General features: G+C 40.9%; 1 protein-coding gene across 1 annotated transcript in view; it reads right to left on the reverse strand.

Moving 5' to 3' along the window:
• The window catches only part of FAF1 (Fas associated factor 1), a 427,400-nt gene extending 411,051 nt beyond the window's left edge, over positions 1–16,349 (reverse strand). Inside the window, exon 1 of the mRNA XM_027837985.1 lies at positions 16,192–16,349. Within this exon, the coding sequence (XP_027693786.1) occupies positions 16,192–16,236 (45 nt within the window). The 5' untranslated portion in view covers positions 16,237–16,349. The remainder of the gene's footprint in view (positions 1–16,191) is intronic.
• Positions 16,350–16,555: the final 206 nt, after the last annotated feature.

Consider the following 16,555-nt stretch of genomic DNA (forward strand, 5'->3'; position numbering starts at 1 on the left):
CAAACTTCACTAAGCGACACCAAGTTAATTCAATACTTCTACTAATTAATCCAAATGAGTACTAGCCAGCCTCTTCCCACCTAACCCTTGGCCTATAACCTCTTCTACTAGGAGAAGACAGGAGATGAAAGGGGATTTTAAAAAAAGAAAAGACATGCCAGGTATTTCTCCGACTCTCTCCTCTCCATTACTGACACATCAGTGTGGAGTAATGAAGAGAGATCCATTCTCACAATCAGCAAGTTCTGGTTCCAAGTCCTGCCTTTGACCCATTGGTTGTGTGATTCTGGGAAGTCCCTTAACCTTCAAGCACCACCACAGAATCTCAGAGTTGGAAGGCATCGTAGAGGTCCAATCCTACAACCAAAGCATAAAATGCAACTTTTTTATTTTGCAACTTACCCAACACATATAGCCTCAGCCTGAACACCTCTAGGAACAGGCTGTCTCCACTTGCCAAGCAGCCCATTCCATTTTTTAACATCTCTTAAGTATTAGGAAGTTTAATCCAATTCAGTTCAACCACCATCTAAGTACCTACCACATGCAATGCATTGTGGAAGGTGCTACAGACACAAAGACAAAAATGAAACATTTCCTTCATGCAAGGAGTTTATATTCTACTGGGCTGAATTGTGACCTATACATAAATATAATACAATTCAAAGTTTGGAGTAATGAAGCTACGGAGATAAACAAAGTGCTCAGAAGAGGGAAACATAACTTTCAACTGAAGAGATCAGTGAAAGCTATATAGAGAATGCTCATGTGTTGTTGTTCAATCTTTTTTCAGTTGTCCGACTCTCCGTGACTCCATTTAGGCTTTTCTTTGCAGACACTGGAGTGATTTGCCATTTTCTTCTCCAGCTCATTTAACAGATAAGGAGCTGAGGCAAACAGGGTTAAGTGACTTGCCCTGGGTCACACAGCTAGCAGGCATCTGAAGACATATTTGAACTCAGGGAGATGAGCCTTCCTAACTTCAGGCCCAACACTTTATGCACTATAGTGCCACCTAGCTGCCCAATGTGCATGAGACTTGAGCATAGTTGAACTCTACTGGTCCCCTCCACTTGTCCCTCTCACTCCTCATCTCCAGTTACTGCCAACACCTTTCATTTCTATTCTTGCAACTTCTCTTGTATACATCCCCTTCTCTCCTGTGACACTGCTACTAATATGGTGCAGGCTCTCAATCCTTTTAACCTAAACTATTACAGTTTTCTAGTTGTTCTCTCTGATTCAATGAAGTCTCTCCCCATTCCAATCCATACATCACTCAGTTATCAAATTAATCATTTTAAAGCATAGGTCTGATCATGTTACACTACCCCCCCCCCCAATTCCAATAAAATCCAATGGCTCCTAATACCTCCAGGATCAAATATAAAATCCTCTGTTTGGCATTCAAAACACTTGCTAATTTGGTTCCTCGTACCTTTCCAGTTTTCTTATGCCTTATTCCCCAATTATACCTTGGGATCCAGTAACACAGGTCTCCTGATTTTCCAATCCCTTCCCTCTGTTGATTATCTCCAATTTATCCCATATATTTCTTGTCTGCTCCTAGTTGTCTCCATGTTGTCTCCCCTATTAGAATGTAATCTTCTTGAGAGAAGGAGCTGTCTTTTTCTTTCTTTGTATTCCCAGCACTTAGCACGGTATGTAGCACACAGTAGTAGATGCCTAATCAAGGCCTGTTGACTGGATTTCAGGTGACTTCATCCTAATTAAGTCTGCTCTTTCCACATGCCAGGTGAAAACTCTTCTAATCTAGAACAGCTTTCATGCGTGACTACTCTTTTCTAGGCTAAACATCCCTAGGTTCCAGACTAATTTTCCTTAAAAAAAAAAAAAGTATTCATTATGTCTTTCCCCCACTTCAGTGTATCTTCAGTATATCTCAATGGCCAAGAGTCACTACCTGGACAGCTTGGAGTCAACCTACCTTTCTAACCTCATGGTTCATTATGAACAATGGACATTAAAGGTATAAATGCCTCACACTCAATCAAGTATGACCCCATGATCCCAGCACTGTGGAGGGAAGGAATCACTGAGCTTGGCATATGGCACCTGTGCTTGAGTCCTATTCAGCCACTCTCTATCTGACCAGTAGTCATTGAACCAGTTCTTTGGGTCTTAAAAATATTACAGTGATAACAATTATTAACTTTAATATACCACTTCAATGTCAGCAAACTGCTTTACGTATTATCCCATGTGATCTTCACAATGACTCCAGGAGGTAGGTGCTATGATTATCACCTTTTTGCAGATGAGGAAACTGAGTCTGAGACTGGCCCAGAATCACACAACTACTAAGGATCTGATGCAGTAATTGAACTCCAGTCTTCTTGACTCCAAGTTGAGTACCATCTAGCTGCCTCTTCATTTACAAAATAAGAATAATAACACAGATACAAAGATTACCCCACAAGGCCATTATGAGAAAGGCACTTCGTATAACTAAAAGCATTGTAAACATGGGCATTAGCATTATTAAATTATCTTGTACTGTTACTTAATTTTTCATGTCAATCAAAGCATTTATTAATCATATGCCATGTTCTAGGCACTGTGCTAAGAAATGGGGATACAAATAAAAAAACAAATCCATCTCTGACCACAAAAAGCTTATATCCTAATGGGAGAGGCAACAAGTATGTAAGTAGGTCCATACAAGACTCATGAAGTTGACAGAAGATAGTCCCAGAGCAGAAGGCAGTAGCTGTAGGGAGAGACCCTGAAAGGCCTCCTATAGGAAGTGAAGCTTGAACAGAGTCTGACAGGAAGCTAGAGACTGGAAGGGCTGGAGGTAAGAGAGAACACCAGGCACAAAGAACAACCAGGGCAAAGGTACAGAGCAAAGAGATGGGAGTATAATCTGTAAGGAAGCCAATACAGCTAAACAGCAGCAAAAACAATGGAGGGATGAAAAGGGATGTAAAGAGCTTTAAATAACCAAAAAAAGAGTTCATAATTTATCCTAAAAGTAATAGGGAGTCCCCAGAATTTGTTGAGTAAGGGCAGGGGCAAATGCAGCAAAGATGTCAACAAGGATGAGGATTAAGATTTGGCAATTAAGAAATCACTGATTACTCTGGAAACAACAGTTTCAATTGAATGATGATGAAGAGAGTTTAGAAGAGAACAAGAAGAGAGGAAATGAAGACATTCAAGTGTTGGCAGTCATTCCAAAGAGTTCAGCTGAGGAGAAAAAATAGAGGATAAGTAGCAGGTATGGAAATTAGTCAACAAGCACTTCTTACATGCTTACTACAAACCAGGCACCATGCTAACTACAGGGGTTACAAAGAAAGGCAAAAAAAAGTCCCTGCCTTCAAAGAGCTCACATTCTAATGGGGGAGACAAACATGAAAATAACTAGGTACATTAGTGGATCCTAAGAGCAGATTATTCAATTTTCAGTGGCAGCATTTATACCTAGGAAATCAACAAACACAACAAATCAGGACTCAAATGATTGTTTTGTTGAGTATCCAAATTTAGAAAAATGAACAGAAAAAATGTTAGTAATGCAGGTTAAACTTAAAGTGTCTCCTGCATCCTTTTCCCCTCAGAAAGCCAACTGTTAAACATTTACCAGCACACTGCTAGGATACATACCAGATATGTAGATGGAAAGTAACATCAGAGGACAATCTAGTGAAGGTTTTTTAAGGATTGCAAAGCTGGATTTGTTTGTAGGCAAAAGGGAAGGAATTAGTCCATAGGGAGAGATTAAAGATTAGAGAAAGGGTGGACATGATAGTGTAGACAATCTGCTGAAGAAGGGAGATGAAGGGACCAAGGCTACATGTGAAAAGGTTGGCCTTGACAAGAAGAGCTACCTTATCAGAGACTGCAATAAAGGAGACAGTGGAAGAGGATGTGACATGAGAAGGGGAGGTGAGGTAGCTTAACATCAAAGGGACACAATTTTCTAGGTTAAGTATGACTAAAGGTCTTTAGCTAAGAAGGTAAATGGAAGAGTGCTCTGAGAAGTTTGAGGAAAAAAGAGTTTTAGAAAAATTGCTGTGGTGAGTGGGATAGAAAAATCAATTAGGGATCAGTAGAAGGATTGCTTTGGTGCACTGAAGAACCTAATTAAGGACACTCAGTTACAGTGAGGACTCTAATCACGACTGGATAACATGAACTTGTAGTGCAACCTGACTCCCTCCACTCTGCCCAGTAGTACCAGTGGGGCAGCTGGATGTCAAAATGGACACAGCTCTGGGCTTGGAGTCATCTTGCTGAGTTCAAATCTAGCCTCAGACACTTATTAGCTGTGGGACCCTGGGCAAGTCACTTAACCCTGTTTACCTCAGTTTCCTCACCTGTAAAATAAACTGGAGAAGGAATTGACAAACCACTCCAGTATCTTTGCCAAGAAAAATCCAAATGGGGTCAGAAAGAGTCAGACACAACTGAAATGAATGAACAACAACAATCAGTGGGAATGAAGGAGGCAGATGGTGGAAAAAATTCAAGTGGGATTTGGCAAGGTACTAAGAGCAACAGGACAAGGGAGCAAGTAATTGGAGGGTGGAAGACTATTCACAGTTGGACTGGTTCACTGAGGGGTGGAGATGTGGAGGGAAGGAGAGCATGACCAGAGCAGGGGTGATGGACTGAGAAAAGGCTGATGGGCCAATGAACTATGGAGAAGATGAAAAACTGGTTTAAGAAGATTACAGCATAAGGACAGATGAAATGGTAAGTGATTATAATCAGATAAAAGAACTTCAGAGTTCTTGAACATGGAAGTGGAACATGTGTGTGTGACAGTAAGAACAAGTGTGTGTGACCATCCTTGGGTAAAACAGAGAAGTAGTTCACAGTAGGAAAGAACTGGAAAATTAAAGTATTTGAGATAATATCCACATGTTCCAAAGCCCCTAGTATGAGGGGAGGAATTGTGGTCTCTGTTTAATCTCCCCAGCAAGATAACAAGAAAGCAGGGACCATATGTTATGCTATTTATTTTCCTCTCTGTTATACTTTTTCTTTCCTTTTCCTATGCATTTAACAACCCAACAAAACAGAACAAGGTTATTGGCCTGGGAAAAAAATCTTTGCAGCAAGTCTCTCTCATAAAGGTCTCATTCTTAACATGTATAGGGAAGCGAGTCAAATCTAGAAGAGGAGCAGCTACTCCCCAATTGATAAACGATTAAAGGATATGAATAGGTAGTTTTCAGGGGAAGGAATCAAAGCTATCAATTCAAATATGGAAAATGCTCTAAAGCATTAAAAATTTTTGAAATACAAATTTTAAAAATCCTAGAGTACTACTTCATACCCATAAGATTGGTTAAGATTTGATTAAAAAAAAAAAAAGAAAAGAAAAGAAAATGACAAATGCTAGAGGGAAGACAGGAAAATAGGCACTGGTGTCCAAACATTCTGGAAAGCAACTTGGAATTATGTAGAAAAAGCTAGTACATACTCCTTGACTTAGGAACACCCATGCCCCAAAGAAATCAAAGAAAGAGGAAAAGAGTCCATATATACAATAATATTTATAGCAGTTTGTATGTGGTAGCAAAGAATTAGAAACTCAGGTGATGCCTATGAACTAGGGAATAGCCGAGTAAGTTATGGTATATGAATGTGATGGAATATTATTATGCCATAAGAAATGATGAAGGGATTGGTTTCAGAAAAGCTTGAGAAGACTTGTATGAAAAATATTTATAGCAGCTCTTTTTGTGGTGGCAAAAAATTGGAAACTGAGGGGAAGTTGTGGTATGTGAATGTAATGGAGTACTACTGTGCTATAAGAAATGATGAGCAGATGGACTTCAGAAAGACCTAGAAAGATTTACAGGAGTTAATGCTGAACAAGGCGAGCAGAATCAGGAGAACACTGTACACAGTAACAGCCACATTGTGTGATGACTGACTTTGAAAGACTGAGCTCTTCTCAGCAATGCAAGGATCTAAGACAACGCCAAAAGTCTCACGATGGAAAATCCACATCCAGAGAAAGAACTTTGGAGTCTGAACGCAGATGGAAGCAGACTATTTGCTCTCCTTTACTTTTGTTGTTTTGTTTTGTTTCTTCTTTCTTGTGGTTCCTCCCATTAGTTCTAATTCTTCTTCACAACACGACAAATGTGAAAATAAAAAAATTTTTAAAAAAGAAGACTTGCATGGACTGATGGGAAGTAAACAGAACCAGGAAAACAATGTATACAGAAAATGTACAATAACCATCCACATTTCTAAAGGACTCATGATGAAATATGTTATCCACCTCCAAGAAGAGAACTGATAAACTCAAGAGTGCAGAGAAACCTATTTTCTTATTTTTCTTTGTGTTTTATTTTTTAACATGGTTAATACATAATTTTTTTGCAAGTCTATACATATATTTAATGGATTTTATTTTTCCTGCCTTCTCAATGGCTAGGGGAGAGGGAAGGAGGAGGGAGGGAATTTGGAACTGAAAATAAAAATGAATTTAAAAAAAAGATATTGGCCTGTACATGTGATCCTCCCTACTGCTTACAAGCTTCATGAGAACAAGGACTACTATATCGTCCTACAGGTTTTTCCTAACACTCAATATAGTGTTCTGCAATATTTGTGAAACTGAATGATACTTCCTTGTATCCCACATTGATGCTCTGCAGAAAAGGCACTCAAATAGTTGCTGAATAAATGATGGTAGGTCTTCATTAAATACTAAATCAAAGTGCTACCATTTCATTCATTCACTTTACCATGTGTTAAGGGGAAAAAAAGCCCATCTGCGTAACAGCTGATTTTAGATAGCATTTTAATATTTGCAATGCTAATACATATGTGTGTGTGTGTGTATATATGTATATATACACACACATATATACATACACACACAAATATGTAATTTCTTAATTGCCAAATCCAATGGCCTTTTCTCAGTCCTGATCCACACTGACCTCCCTGCAGCATCTGATACCATTGATCACCCTTCTCTCCGGGATACTCTCTCCTCTCTAGGTTTTTATAATAATGGGCTCTTCTGGTTTTCTTCCTGTCAGTCAGCTGCTTCTCAATCTCCTTTGCTGGTTCCTCACCCATGTGAAGCCCACTAGCCATGAGATTTTTCCCTTGATTCCTCTCTTCTCTTTTCGCTCTGTGGGCATTTGGTTATCTCATCACCTCTCATGGCCTCCATTATTTCTATGCAGATTTATATATTCCAGCTCTGGTCTTTCGGCAGAGCCACAATCACTTATCACCAGTTCCCTCTTAAGATACCTCAAACTGGACAACCTCTAGGCGTCTCAATCTAAACATGTTCAAAACAGAACTCATCTTCCTTTCCAAGTCCTCCCCTTTTCCCCTTCCTAACTTCCCTATTACTATCAAGAGCACCGTCACACTCCCAGGTACCCAGGCTCACAACCTTGTTGTCATCCTCAACTTCTCACTCGGACTCACCCCACACACCATCCAATCTTTTGATAAATCTTGTTGTTTCTCCCTTCACATCTCTCATATATTCCTCACCACATACAGCCATAAACCTAGGTCAAGTCATCCTCTCTCACAAGGACTACTGAAGCAGCCTTCTAACTGGTCTTCCTGCCTCCCCACTCCACTCAGCAGCCGGAGGTCCAATCATGTCACTTGCCTGCTCCATGAGCTCCTGTGCTCCTTATCACATCAGGGAATAAAATACAAAGCCCTTCACCAGCTGGCCCTTTGCTACCTTGCCAGTCTTCCTGTACCTTATTCCCCCCTCCACAATCTCTACCACACGGCTACACTGGCTCACTTGTAGGTTCTCAAATATAGCAACGACAGACATTCCATCTCTCATCTCTGTGATTCTGCACTGGCTGTCCCACACCCCTGGAATACTCTGCCCCCTCACATCTGCCTTCCAGTTTCTTGGTCCTCACCTTCTGTAGGCCTTTCTTATCCTGCCCTCTCTCACAACTACCAATCTCACTCCTATCCCCAGCTGCTAATGCCTTGCCCTTTCAGATTAACCTTAACTATTCTGTATATAGCTTGTATGTACCTAGCTGATTACATGTAGTTTCCTCTGTTAGAAAGCAAACTCCTTGGGGCAGCTAGGTGGCGCAGTGTTTAGAGCACTGGACCTGAAGTCAGGAAGACCTGAGTTCAAATCCAGCCTCAGACCAACACTTGACACTTACTAGCTATGTGACCCTGCGCAAGTCACTTAACCCCAATTGCCTTACAAAAAAAAAAAAAAGCAAACTCCTTGAAGGAAAAAGCCTTACTTTGTAGCCTCAATGCTTATTGGAGTGCCTGGCACATAGCACCAAGTAAATGCTTGTTAACTGATTGACTGATCGTGTTTTTTCATGCTTTTCCTATCCCTACTATGACTCCAACAGGGGCAGAATAGAAATATTTTGACGACACAGAAACTTGGAGCTAGATAGCTAACAAAGGAGTGGGGAGAAACCAGAATGAAAGCTACATATACACCAGAGGTACTGATACTTTTTCAGCATAAGACACAATGGCTAGGACTGAAGTTTGCCTAAGAGCAATAAAAAGAGCCCTGTCACCACATCTCCAGCCTTCTCAACTCAGGCTTCCAGGTTTCAAATATTCATGATCCTCTCACCCCAAGGGATGACTTTGAGCTTTGCTGAGCCAAGGGACCTCTAGAACCTATCCTGGGCAACTGCCAGGCTCTACTGTATAGTGATCAGTACACAAAAAAGATGTCTGTGTTGACTATTAAAAAGGAAAGCAAAATACTTCCAGTAGGTATTGCCAGGAAAAGATTGGGTTCTATCTTGGAATATTAATAATCTTATCTTGGCACATTTATTTACCCCTAGAACTGATGCAGAGATTTCTGATCTACAAAATTCTTCAACTAAAACACTAAAAACACATGTCATGTCAGTATAATATACACTTTGATGTTACTGTATTGACCATGAATATGTAAATGGGCAGATGAATAACCTACCCAGTATCTTTCTAATCTTAAAAATGAGCCAGTCAGCCTACATTTTTCAACATTATGATTAGCACATGCTGTTCTATTGGCAAAATAAAGTCGGTTTAAAAAGACATTGGCTGAGAGAACATGTTGCATCAATAGATACAATAAAAAGAGACATCATCTATTTTGCCTGTTCTTTTTGCTGAATACACCTTTTGTGTATTAAACAGTCTCCCATTTTGTTAAAATATTGGTAAAAGGAAAAAAGCCGTTAGCACTGTTATGCAAAATACCATTTATCTTCAATTACTCATCTCTGGCACATGAAGCAAGCCCCTTAGAGAAAGAACTTTCACCTTTATCTGAAAATGGGAAATGTTGGTGGATTTTTAAAGATACTTATTCCAAGAACATAACTGACTTTTTTTGAGTAAGCTGATAAACCATTTAAAATTTTCCCTTAATGAAAACAACTCTCTAGATGTAAATGTGTACACTATCATGACAAATTTCTAGGATTATTTATCTTCATTTTAATATCCTGATTACTGGGAAGCAGTGTGATAGGAAGGAAAAAGCCACAGATTTGGTTTCTAGGGGCCTGAGTTCAGATCACAGCTATTATTACCTGAGGAGCCTCAGGCAAGTTATTTTCCCAATCTGTGCCCTAATTTCCTCATCTATAAAATGAAGAGATTGAACTAGATGGGCCCTCAGTTCCCTTTTAACTGAATTCCGGGGCCTACTATCATCTCCTTCTATCTCCTATTCCCCAGTGACGTTAGGGTGGGAGAGGGAAGCAGGAAATGAGTTTAAACAAACATTTCACCTCCTCAAAATCACTCTTTTGGAAGAACATTCTTTGTTTATATTATCTCCAGCTGATCACTAAGCATGCTTTTTCCCCTTTTCACGAAAAATACAATGTAATTTCAAGTAAAACTGAGTATGTAACAATTTGGTGCCAGTTCGCCTCTCTAAGAGCCAATTCTGTTACTTTTGCCACAAAGCCATGGTTTAAAATCCCATACCAGGGCCTTGGGCATGTACCCAAAACTGACAGCGCCCTGTTGTTCAATCCTATCTGATTCTTCCTGACCCCATTTAGGGTTTTCTGGACAAAGATACTGCAGTGGTTTGCCATTTCCTTCTCTAGTTCATTTTACAGACAAGGAAACTAAGGGTTAAGTGACTTGCCCAGGGTCACATGGCCAGTAAGTGTCTGAGGCCAGATTTGAACTCAAGAAGGTGAGTCTTCTTGACTCTAGGCCCAGCACTCTATCCAATGAGCCACCTAGCTGCCCTATCAATAGCAATGCAAACACCTAATTCTTCCCCCTCACCTGAGCAAAAAAGGTTTTTTGGACTGTCAATCAAAATATATTTTTCACATATTTAATACTGTTCATTTTATTTCATCCTTTTTCATTTCTATCTTTGTGTATGTTTTATAATGTGTATGATATATCAGTAAAATGGCACATGTATATAAATCATAAATAACATTTACTAGCATTTATATAGCCCTTTTAGGTTTGTAAAGCATTTTATAAATATATATTAAAAAAAACCTTTAATCCTCCCAACAAACATGGGAGGTAGGTCCTATGATTATTTCTATTTTACAAAAGAGAAAAATTGAGGATTAGAAAGGCAAAGTACCTTCCCCAGGATCATATAACTAATAAGTCTCAAAGGAACACACACACACACATACACACACACATATCTATGTAGGGGGATGGCTCCAAATTTTTTTCTATTAGTAGGGTGAACAACACCAGGTAAGGTCAGATAGCTGTGATCCCACAGATCTAGCTCCTCCCTGACCAAAGTAGACCGAAAGCATCCTCTTACTCAGGTCTGGTCCAGGTGTGCCTCTAAATTACAGCTCTATTTGACATAGTGAAGGCCTTGCTTTACATCTTGTGACAACAGGTCATGGGTGCGAACACAGACCTCAAGCTGTTCATCTGTTACTGCTACAGAAGGGGTGTGTAAGGGGGCAAGGAGAAGATTCAAAATATTCTTAGTAAACTGGGGAGAGAGAGAACACTTTTAGCTAGGTGGAGGAGGCATCAAGCAAGGTACCATGGAGCTGAGCCTTAAAGACAAGCAGCAGGAGGAACAGTAGAAAGAATACTGAATTTGGAATAAGCAGATCTGAGTTCACAACCAAGGTCTACTACTTGCTATCTATGTGACTATGGATAAACTGCTTAACCTCTCTGGACCTCAGTTTCTTCTTCTGGAAAATGAGAGGATTGTGCTAGATGACCAAGCTGGGAAAAGGCTTATAGGCACTGGAAAGAAGTGGCAGGTTGAGAGGACTCAGAGAACGAAGAAAGAATAAAATGTTATTAAGGAACAGGTGAGGAATGAGCCTTCCAGCATCACAGAAAAGTCAGCTACCCTTCAGAAAAGAACTCTGATGATGGAAACTTCAACAGATACATGATGACATCCTCGCATGGGAGAACCTATCCAGAGCAAAATTAACAGATAAGCATTCTTCCTGCTTTGGCTTGGGCCCAAGTGCAGCATGCAGACCACGCCATCACCTGGAAGGCTGAAAAGGCTGCCTCAATGGGCATACAGAGGAAAACTCAGATGTGGGGCCACCACAAACGAAAGGTAAAAAAAGCCAGTTTTCAATGGAGCAGTCAAGACTTCCTTCCAGGGAGATAGTTTGGAGGAAAATGTCATTGCTGGTGAAAATTCTTCTCTTACTTCAAGTGAGCAGTCTCTTGTTTTCCGTGTCCCTTCTTAATGGCTAAGAAGCATAAAGTGGGGAAGATAAGACCATTCATCCCTAAAAATGCAGAATGCATGCATGGGACTCCACCTAAAAAGCAAAGCTATTTGTAATGTCCCCAAAGAAAGATCTCACCCACTCCCAATGATGGGTCATCCAGTGATAGTATAAGAAAATTAATCTGTCATTTTTCTTTTTCTTGGGGGAGAGGGGGAAGGGGAGGGGAGAACGGAGGAGTGTAGTCATTGATTAGCTATTCCAGAGTCAAATTTAGAGTTCTAGAAATAACCTAATCAAACAAACCTCATCTCAAGAAGCAAATTATGCAACTAGTTACTGAGAACTTTAAAGTAAAATTGTCTTTATGCTACTACTCTCAGACACTAAGAGTGATCCTGATCCATCCTGGCTGTGTGACCCTGGGTGAGTCATCTAAATTCTCATGACTCTGACAATTCCCTAAGACTAGAAGCTTCAGAGAAGGTGCTGACCTGCAATGGTGAAGGGAGTTTCCTCATCCAGAAGCTCCCTATACCAATAAAATCCCAAACCTAGTCTCTCTTACCCCCCACCCACCCACCCCACCCACTCCACCCACTCCCACCACTCCCATTCTCAGATGAAGAGATATTCGGCTCGGAATGTTTTGATTTGCTGATCATCTTTATTCTACATTTCAACATAAGCAAGGAAAAACAAACAAGAGTCAGAGATTTCAGTTGAATTCATCTCTTTGTTGGAGAAAAATATTGAGGAAAAAACCCTATGACTCATCAATGTTTGCCTAGCCTTTTAAACCTAAGAAATACCTTTTCTACTACCCCTCCTGGCTCCTGAGAGTCAGACCTAAAAATATACCACCATATTTATTTAATTCTTTACCAGAAACATACCATACTAACACTACTGACTCCAAGTTGATTCCTGGCAATATTTTTCAAAGTCTAGCTACACTAAAACTGCATTCAGCTTAGAGCAGAATTTAAAATAACAGGTTAAAAGGAATATTTGTTGGCAATCTTTCCATTCAAGATTTTGCCAGCTTCTTAAAACAATTTTTGATAATTTTCATTTATTACAAGGATTTCACTAAAGCTTTGCTTTCACTTCAAGGCATAGTTGATCCAAAGTGAGACAATGGATGTGAAGCACTTTTGCGAACTGCAAGTCACATTTCTGTAGTGCCTTAAGGTTTGCAAAGTGCTCTGCATCCATTGTCTCACTTTGGATCAACTGGATCTCCTACTTCTACTAGTACTACTACTACTACTAGTAACTAGTACTACTACTACTACTGCTACTACCACTACCACCACTACCACCACTACTACTACTCCTCCTCAGATCCTGCCAACAAAGCACAAGCACAGACTAATAAGACCAGTTCAGCTGAGTCTGGAGAGGAACACACCTGATTAGCTACAGGGTGAACAACTGCTCAGTCATGGCAGTTACACAGTACCTGGCTTCCATGGAGGATGCATCCACACTTTAGTAAATCAAAGATCCCCGATATTTTAAAAGATTTCACTCGCACAGCCTGACAAAATCCTGATTATATCAGGTAAATACCAAGCTGAATATTTCCCCTCCAACTCACTGAGCTAAAGAGAAGCTCACATTCTGGTTCAAGCCACAACACTCCCTGCAAATACAAATTGCATTTTGTTTGATCCCATCATGCAACAACCAACAAAACTTGGTGTTTACAATAAACATGATTTGAATTTAAACACTTCTAATAGTTTCAAAGCTCCTTTCTTTAAAAAGAAGTCTTCAACTCTAAAAGCTATTGCTAGTTCTCACAAGTGCCTTACAGTGCAAGTGAGATGAATTCATTTATGATCACTGTGGAATAGGAAGGTGGTTCATTTGCCCAAGACTGCCCAGCAAAGAAGGAGCCAAAGCAGGTGACCTGTCACGGTCTATAAACCCTATGAAAAGCTAGAGTATTTCTTAAAACAGGACTGGCAGCCAACTAATCTCAGTGTTTTCTCTCAAAGGCTTTATATAATATTAAAATAGGAAAACTATTCAACTCCTTAAAAAAAAAAAAACTAATGCCAAAGAAACAACAGTTCCGTAACTCTGGTAATGGATAGTTTATTAAGAGAATATAAAGTTGCTAACATAAAAAAGGCTACATGTTGAATGTACTTTCAGTTTTTTAATAACTTTTCTCCACTAATAATGTTCTCTTGCCAATATGAAAATAGCCACAATACAGAACAATGAAGTATTCTGTCTTTTTCCATGAAGCAAACAACTGTTTTCCACAGTTTTCCCAATGCTAATTATGGCATGTAAAAAATATATCAGATTTAGAGTCAGAGAGCTAAGTGCAAGTCGGAGTTTCACCACTTATGAGGTAACCTCAGGGAGTCTCCCACCGAAGCAAATCTCAATTTCTTCATCTGTGAAGTGGGGATAACAATACTGGACCCTGTTTCTTCAATCTTCTTGTTCAGATCAAATGAGACAATGTAAATAAAGGATTTTATGACCTCCTGTAAACTAACGAGTACCAGGTAGATGTGAAATATTATTACGATGTAAAGAAGTAAAACTAAAGTTATTATAATATCCTGGCACAATTACCACATGGCTTCATTTCCATGCTAAAATGACAAATGCTATTAGAAAAACTTTACAAACATAATCCCTTCATTTGTAGGATGAAAACTCATTCAAGACAAGTGTCAGGACTTTTCTGTCTTACTCAACACAAGGCAGATAATGAATAATTACAAAAAAGAAGTTTGGTAGGATAAAACAAAAGTTATTGATCATAAACTTTAATGACAGAAGGTAAATACAAAACTAAGTTTTCTTTGTCTGAATGGTTTTCCCCAAGACTATGACAATTCCATAAGAATATAAAGGCTAAGCTCAGAAATGCAAGGTGTACTTTTCAAAGTACTGCCTACCCTAGGAATAAAAAGCTAAATAAGAATAAAAGTGGGGGGAGGGAGGTAACCATGACAAAATGAGCCAGGAAAACAAATTTTAAGTTGACTTTAAACACACTACCAAAAACATAGTAAAATGCTTTATTTTAACAATTTACAGACAACATATCTTTATGTTGTAACATTAAATATTAGGTAGAGAATAAATGTTAAGTAGAGGAGAAAATATTATCAGATAAATGTTAAGTAGAGGAGAAAATATTATCAGAACAACTAGTTGGCAAATATGATGAACTTAAGGGGGGAAAAAAAGCACTGTGTAAACATTGCCTTTAAAATTTCATCAAGGAAGAACACTGTTTCATGAAGCACAAGAGAGTGTTCAAGTGCAGGGGTTAATAACCAAGAAGGATAAAGTTTCTGACAGGGAACGAGCTCCAGCACACATAGTAATGGAAGAAAAAAAAAAGTGAAAAAGCTTCTCAGCACTCTCTTTGTCATGAAGTTTTGAGAAACATAGTGGTGTTCACAGGTCTTCATTGTGCAATTTTAAAAATAATTATCCATCTCTGGTGAGGATGCCAGTTTCTGCTTTTAAAGGGCTTTGATGAGATATATCAATGGCATTAAAGACCTCCAAGTTGGCTCATCATGATTTTCTGAATTTAGGATTGAAAAAGTACTTCCACACAAATAAAGAGAAAAGGAAGTATTCCCAATTGTAACATTCCTAGAAAAAGGATATCAATAAAGAAAATATCTAGAAGCAATTTACCAATTCCTAACAAGAAGAGTTCAAAACTGAAGTTGGGGGCAGAGGAAGAATCAAAGAACAAAAATGAGTTCTCATGCTTGTGAATTAACTGTCTGGAACTTTTGTATTTAAAGTCAGTCTCTTTTCTCTTCACATTGGCACCTCAGCCCACAGAAAACCAGCTTTATCGTATCCCAAGCCACCCTCTGGGGCCTGTGCCTGAGAACAGTACATACACTGGGGCTCTTCTTCCTCCTTCATCCACCTCTCCAATAATCTTCCTCTCCTCCCCTCCCCTCCTTCCCCTGAGGATAGCACGTACCAACACACAGGCACACTCTCCCTGGAAGCGGCCCTCTGACACCAGAAGAGAGGAATGGAGGGTGGAGCAGATTGGGGCAAAGGGGTTCGGTGGATGGACCAAAAGAGAAGGAGACATGGAAGAAGGGTCTAGAAAAGGGGGGAGCAAGCGACACCAGCAGACGGGAGGAGTGAGGACCAGGAGGCAGGGGCCAGATGAAGAGGGAGTGGGAGAGGAGAGGAGGGAGGACCCGGAGAGAAGCGATGAATCCAGAGGGGGGAGGGAGGTGAACCCAGAGGGGGCAAGAGGATCCGGAGGGAGAAGGAGGACCTGGAGGGGAGAGGAGGAGGGAGGACCCGAAGAAGGGAGGAGGAAGGAACCGCAGGGGAGAGGAGGGAGCCCTCGGAGAGGGGCAGAGGAGAAGGCAGGGAGTGCGAGCAGGGTGGTCGGGGGAGATGTTGGAAGGTCCCCTAGTAGGGCAGAGGGGCGGGGGTCCAGCGCCCTCCCCCGGTCCCTCCCTCCCATCCCTAGGTCCTTCACCTGAAAGTCGGCCAGGATCATCTCCCGGTCCATGTTGGACGCCATGGCCGCCTTCTCGGGCCCCTCGGCCCCGGGCTCAGGCTGCTGCCGCTGCAGCGGCTGCTCGGGCTGCGGCTGCTCGGGCCGGGCCTGACAGGGCCGAGATCTCGGGGAGGGGACTGGGGCCTAAGAGCTCATGGCCCGCTGCGGGCCGCGAAGCCGAGCCAAGCCGGGCCCTCCCCGCGCCCCCTCCCCGACGGCCCCGGCGCTGCCCCGGCCTCGGCTCCGGCTCCGGCTCCGGCTCCTCCGCCGCCTTCCTGGCCGCCGCCGCTGGCTCCGGCTCTTCCTCCTCCTCCTCCTCCTCCTCCTCCTCCTTAGCTCCACT

Source organism: Vombatus ursinus, unplaced genomic scaffold (genome assembly GCF_900497805.2).
Source record: "Vombatus ursinus unplaced genomic scaffold, bare-nosed wombat genome assembly UNPS02014825.1, whole genome shotgun sequence".
NCBI lineage: Eukaryota > Metazoa > Chordata > Mammalia > Diprotodontia > Vombatidae > Vombatus > Vombatus ursinus.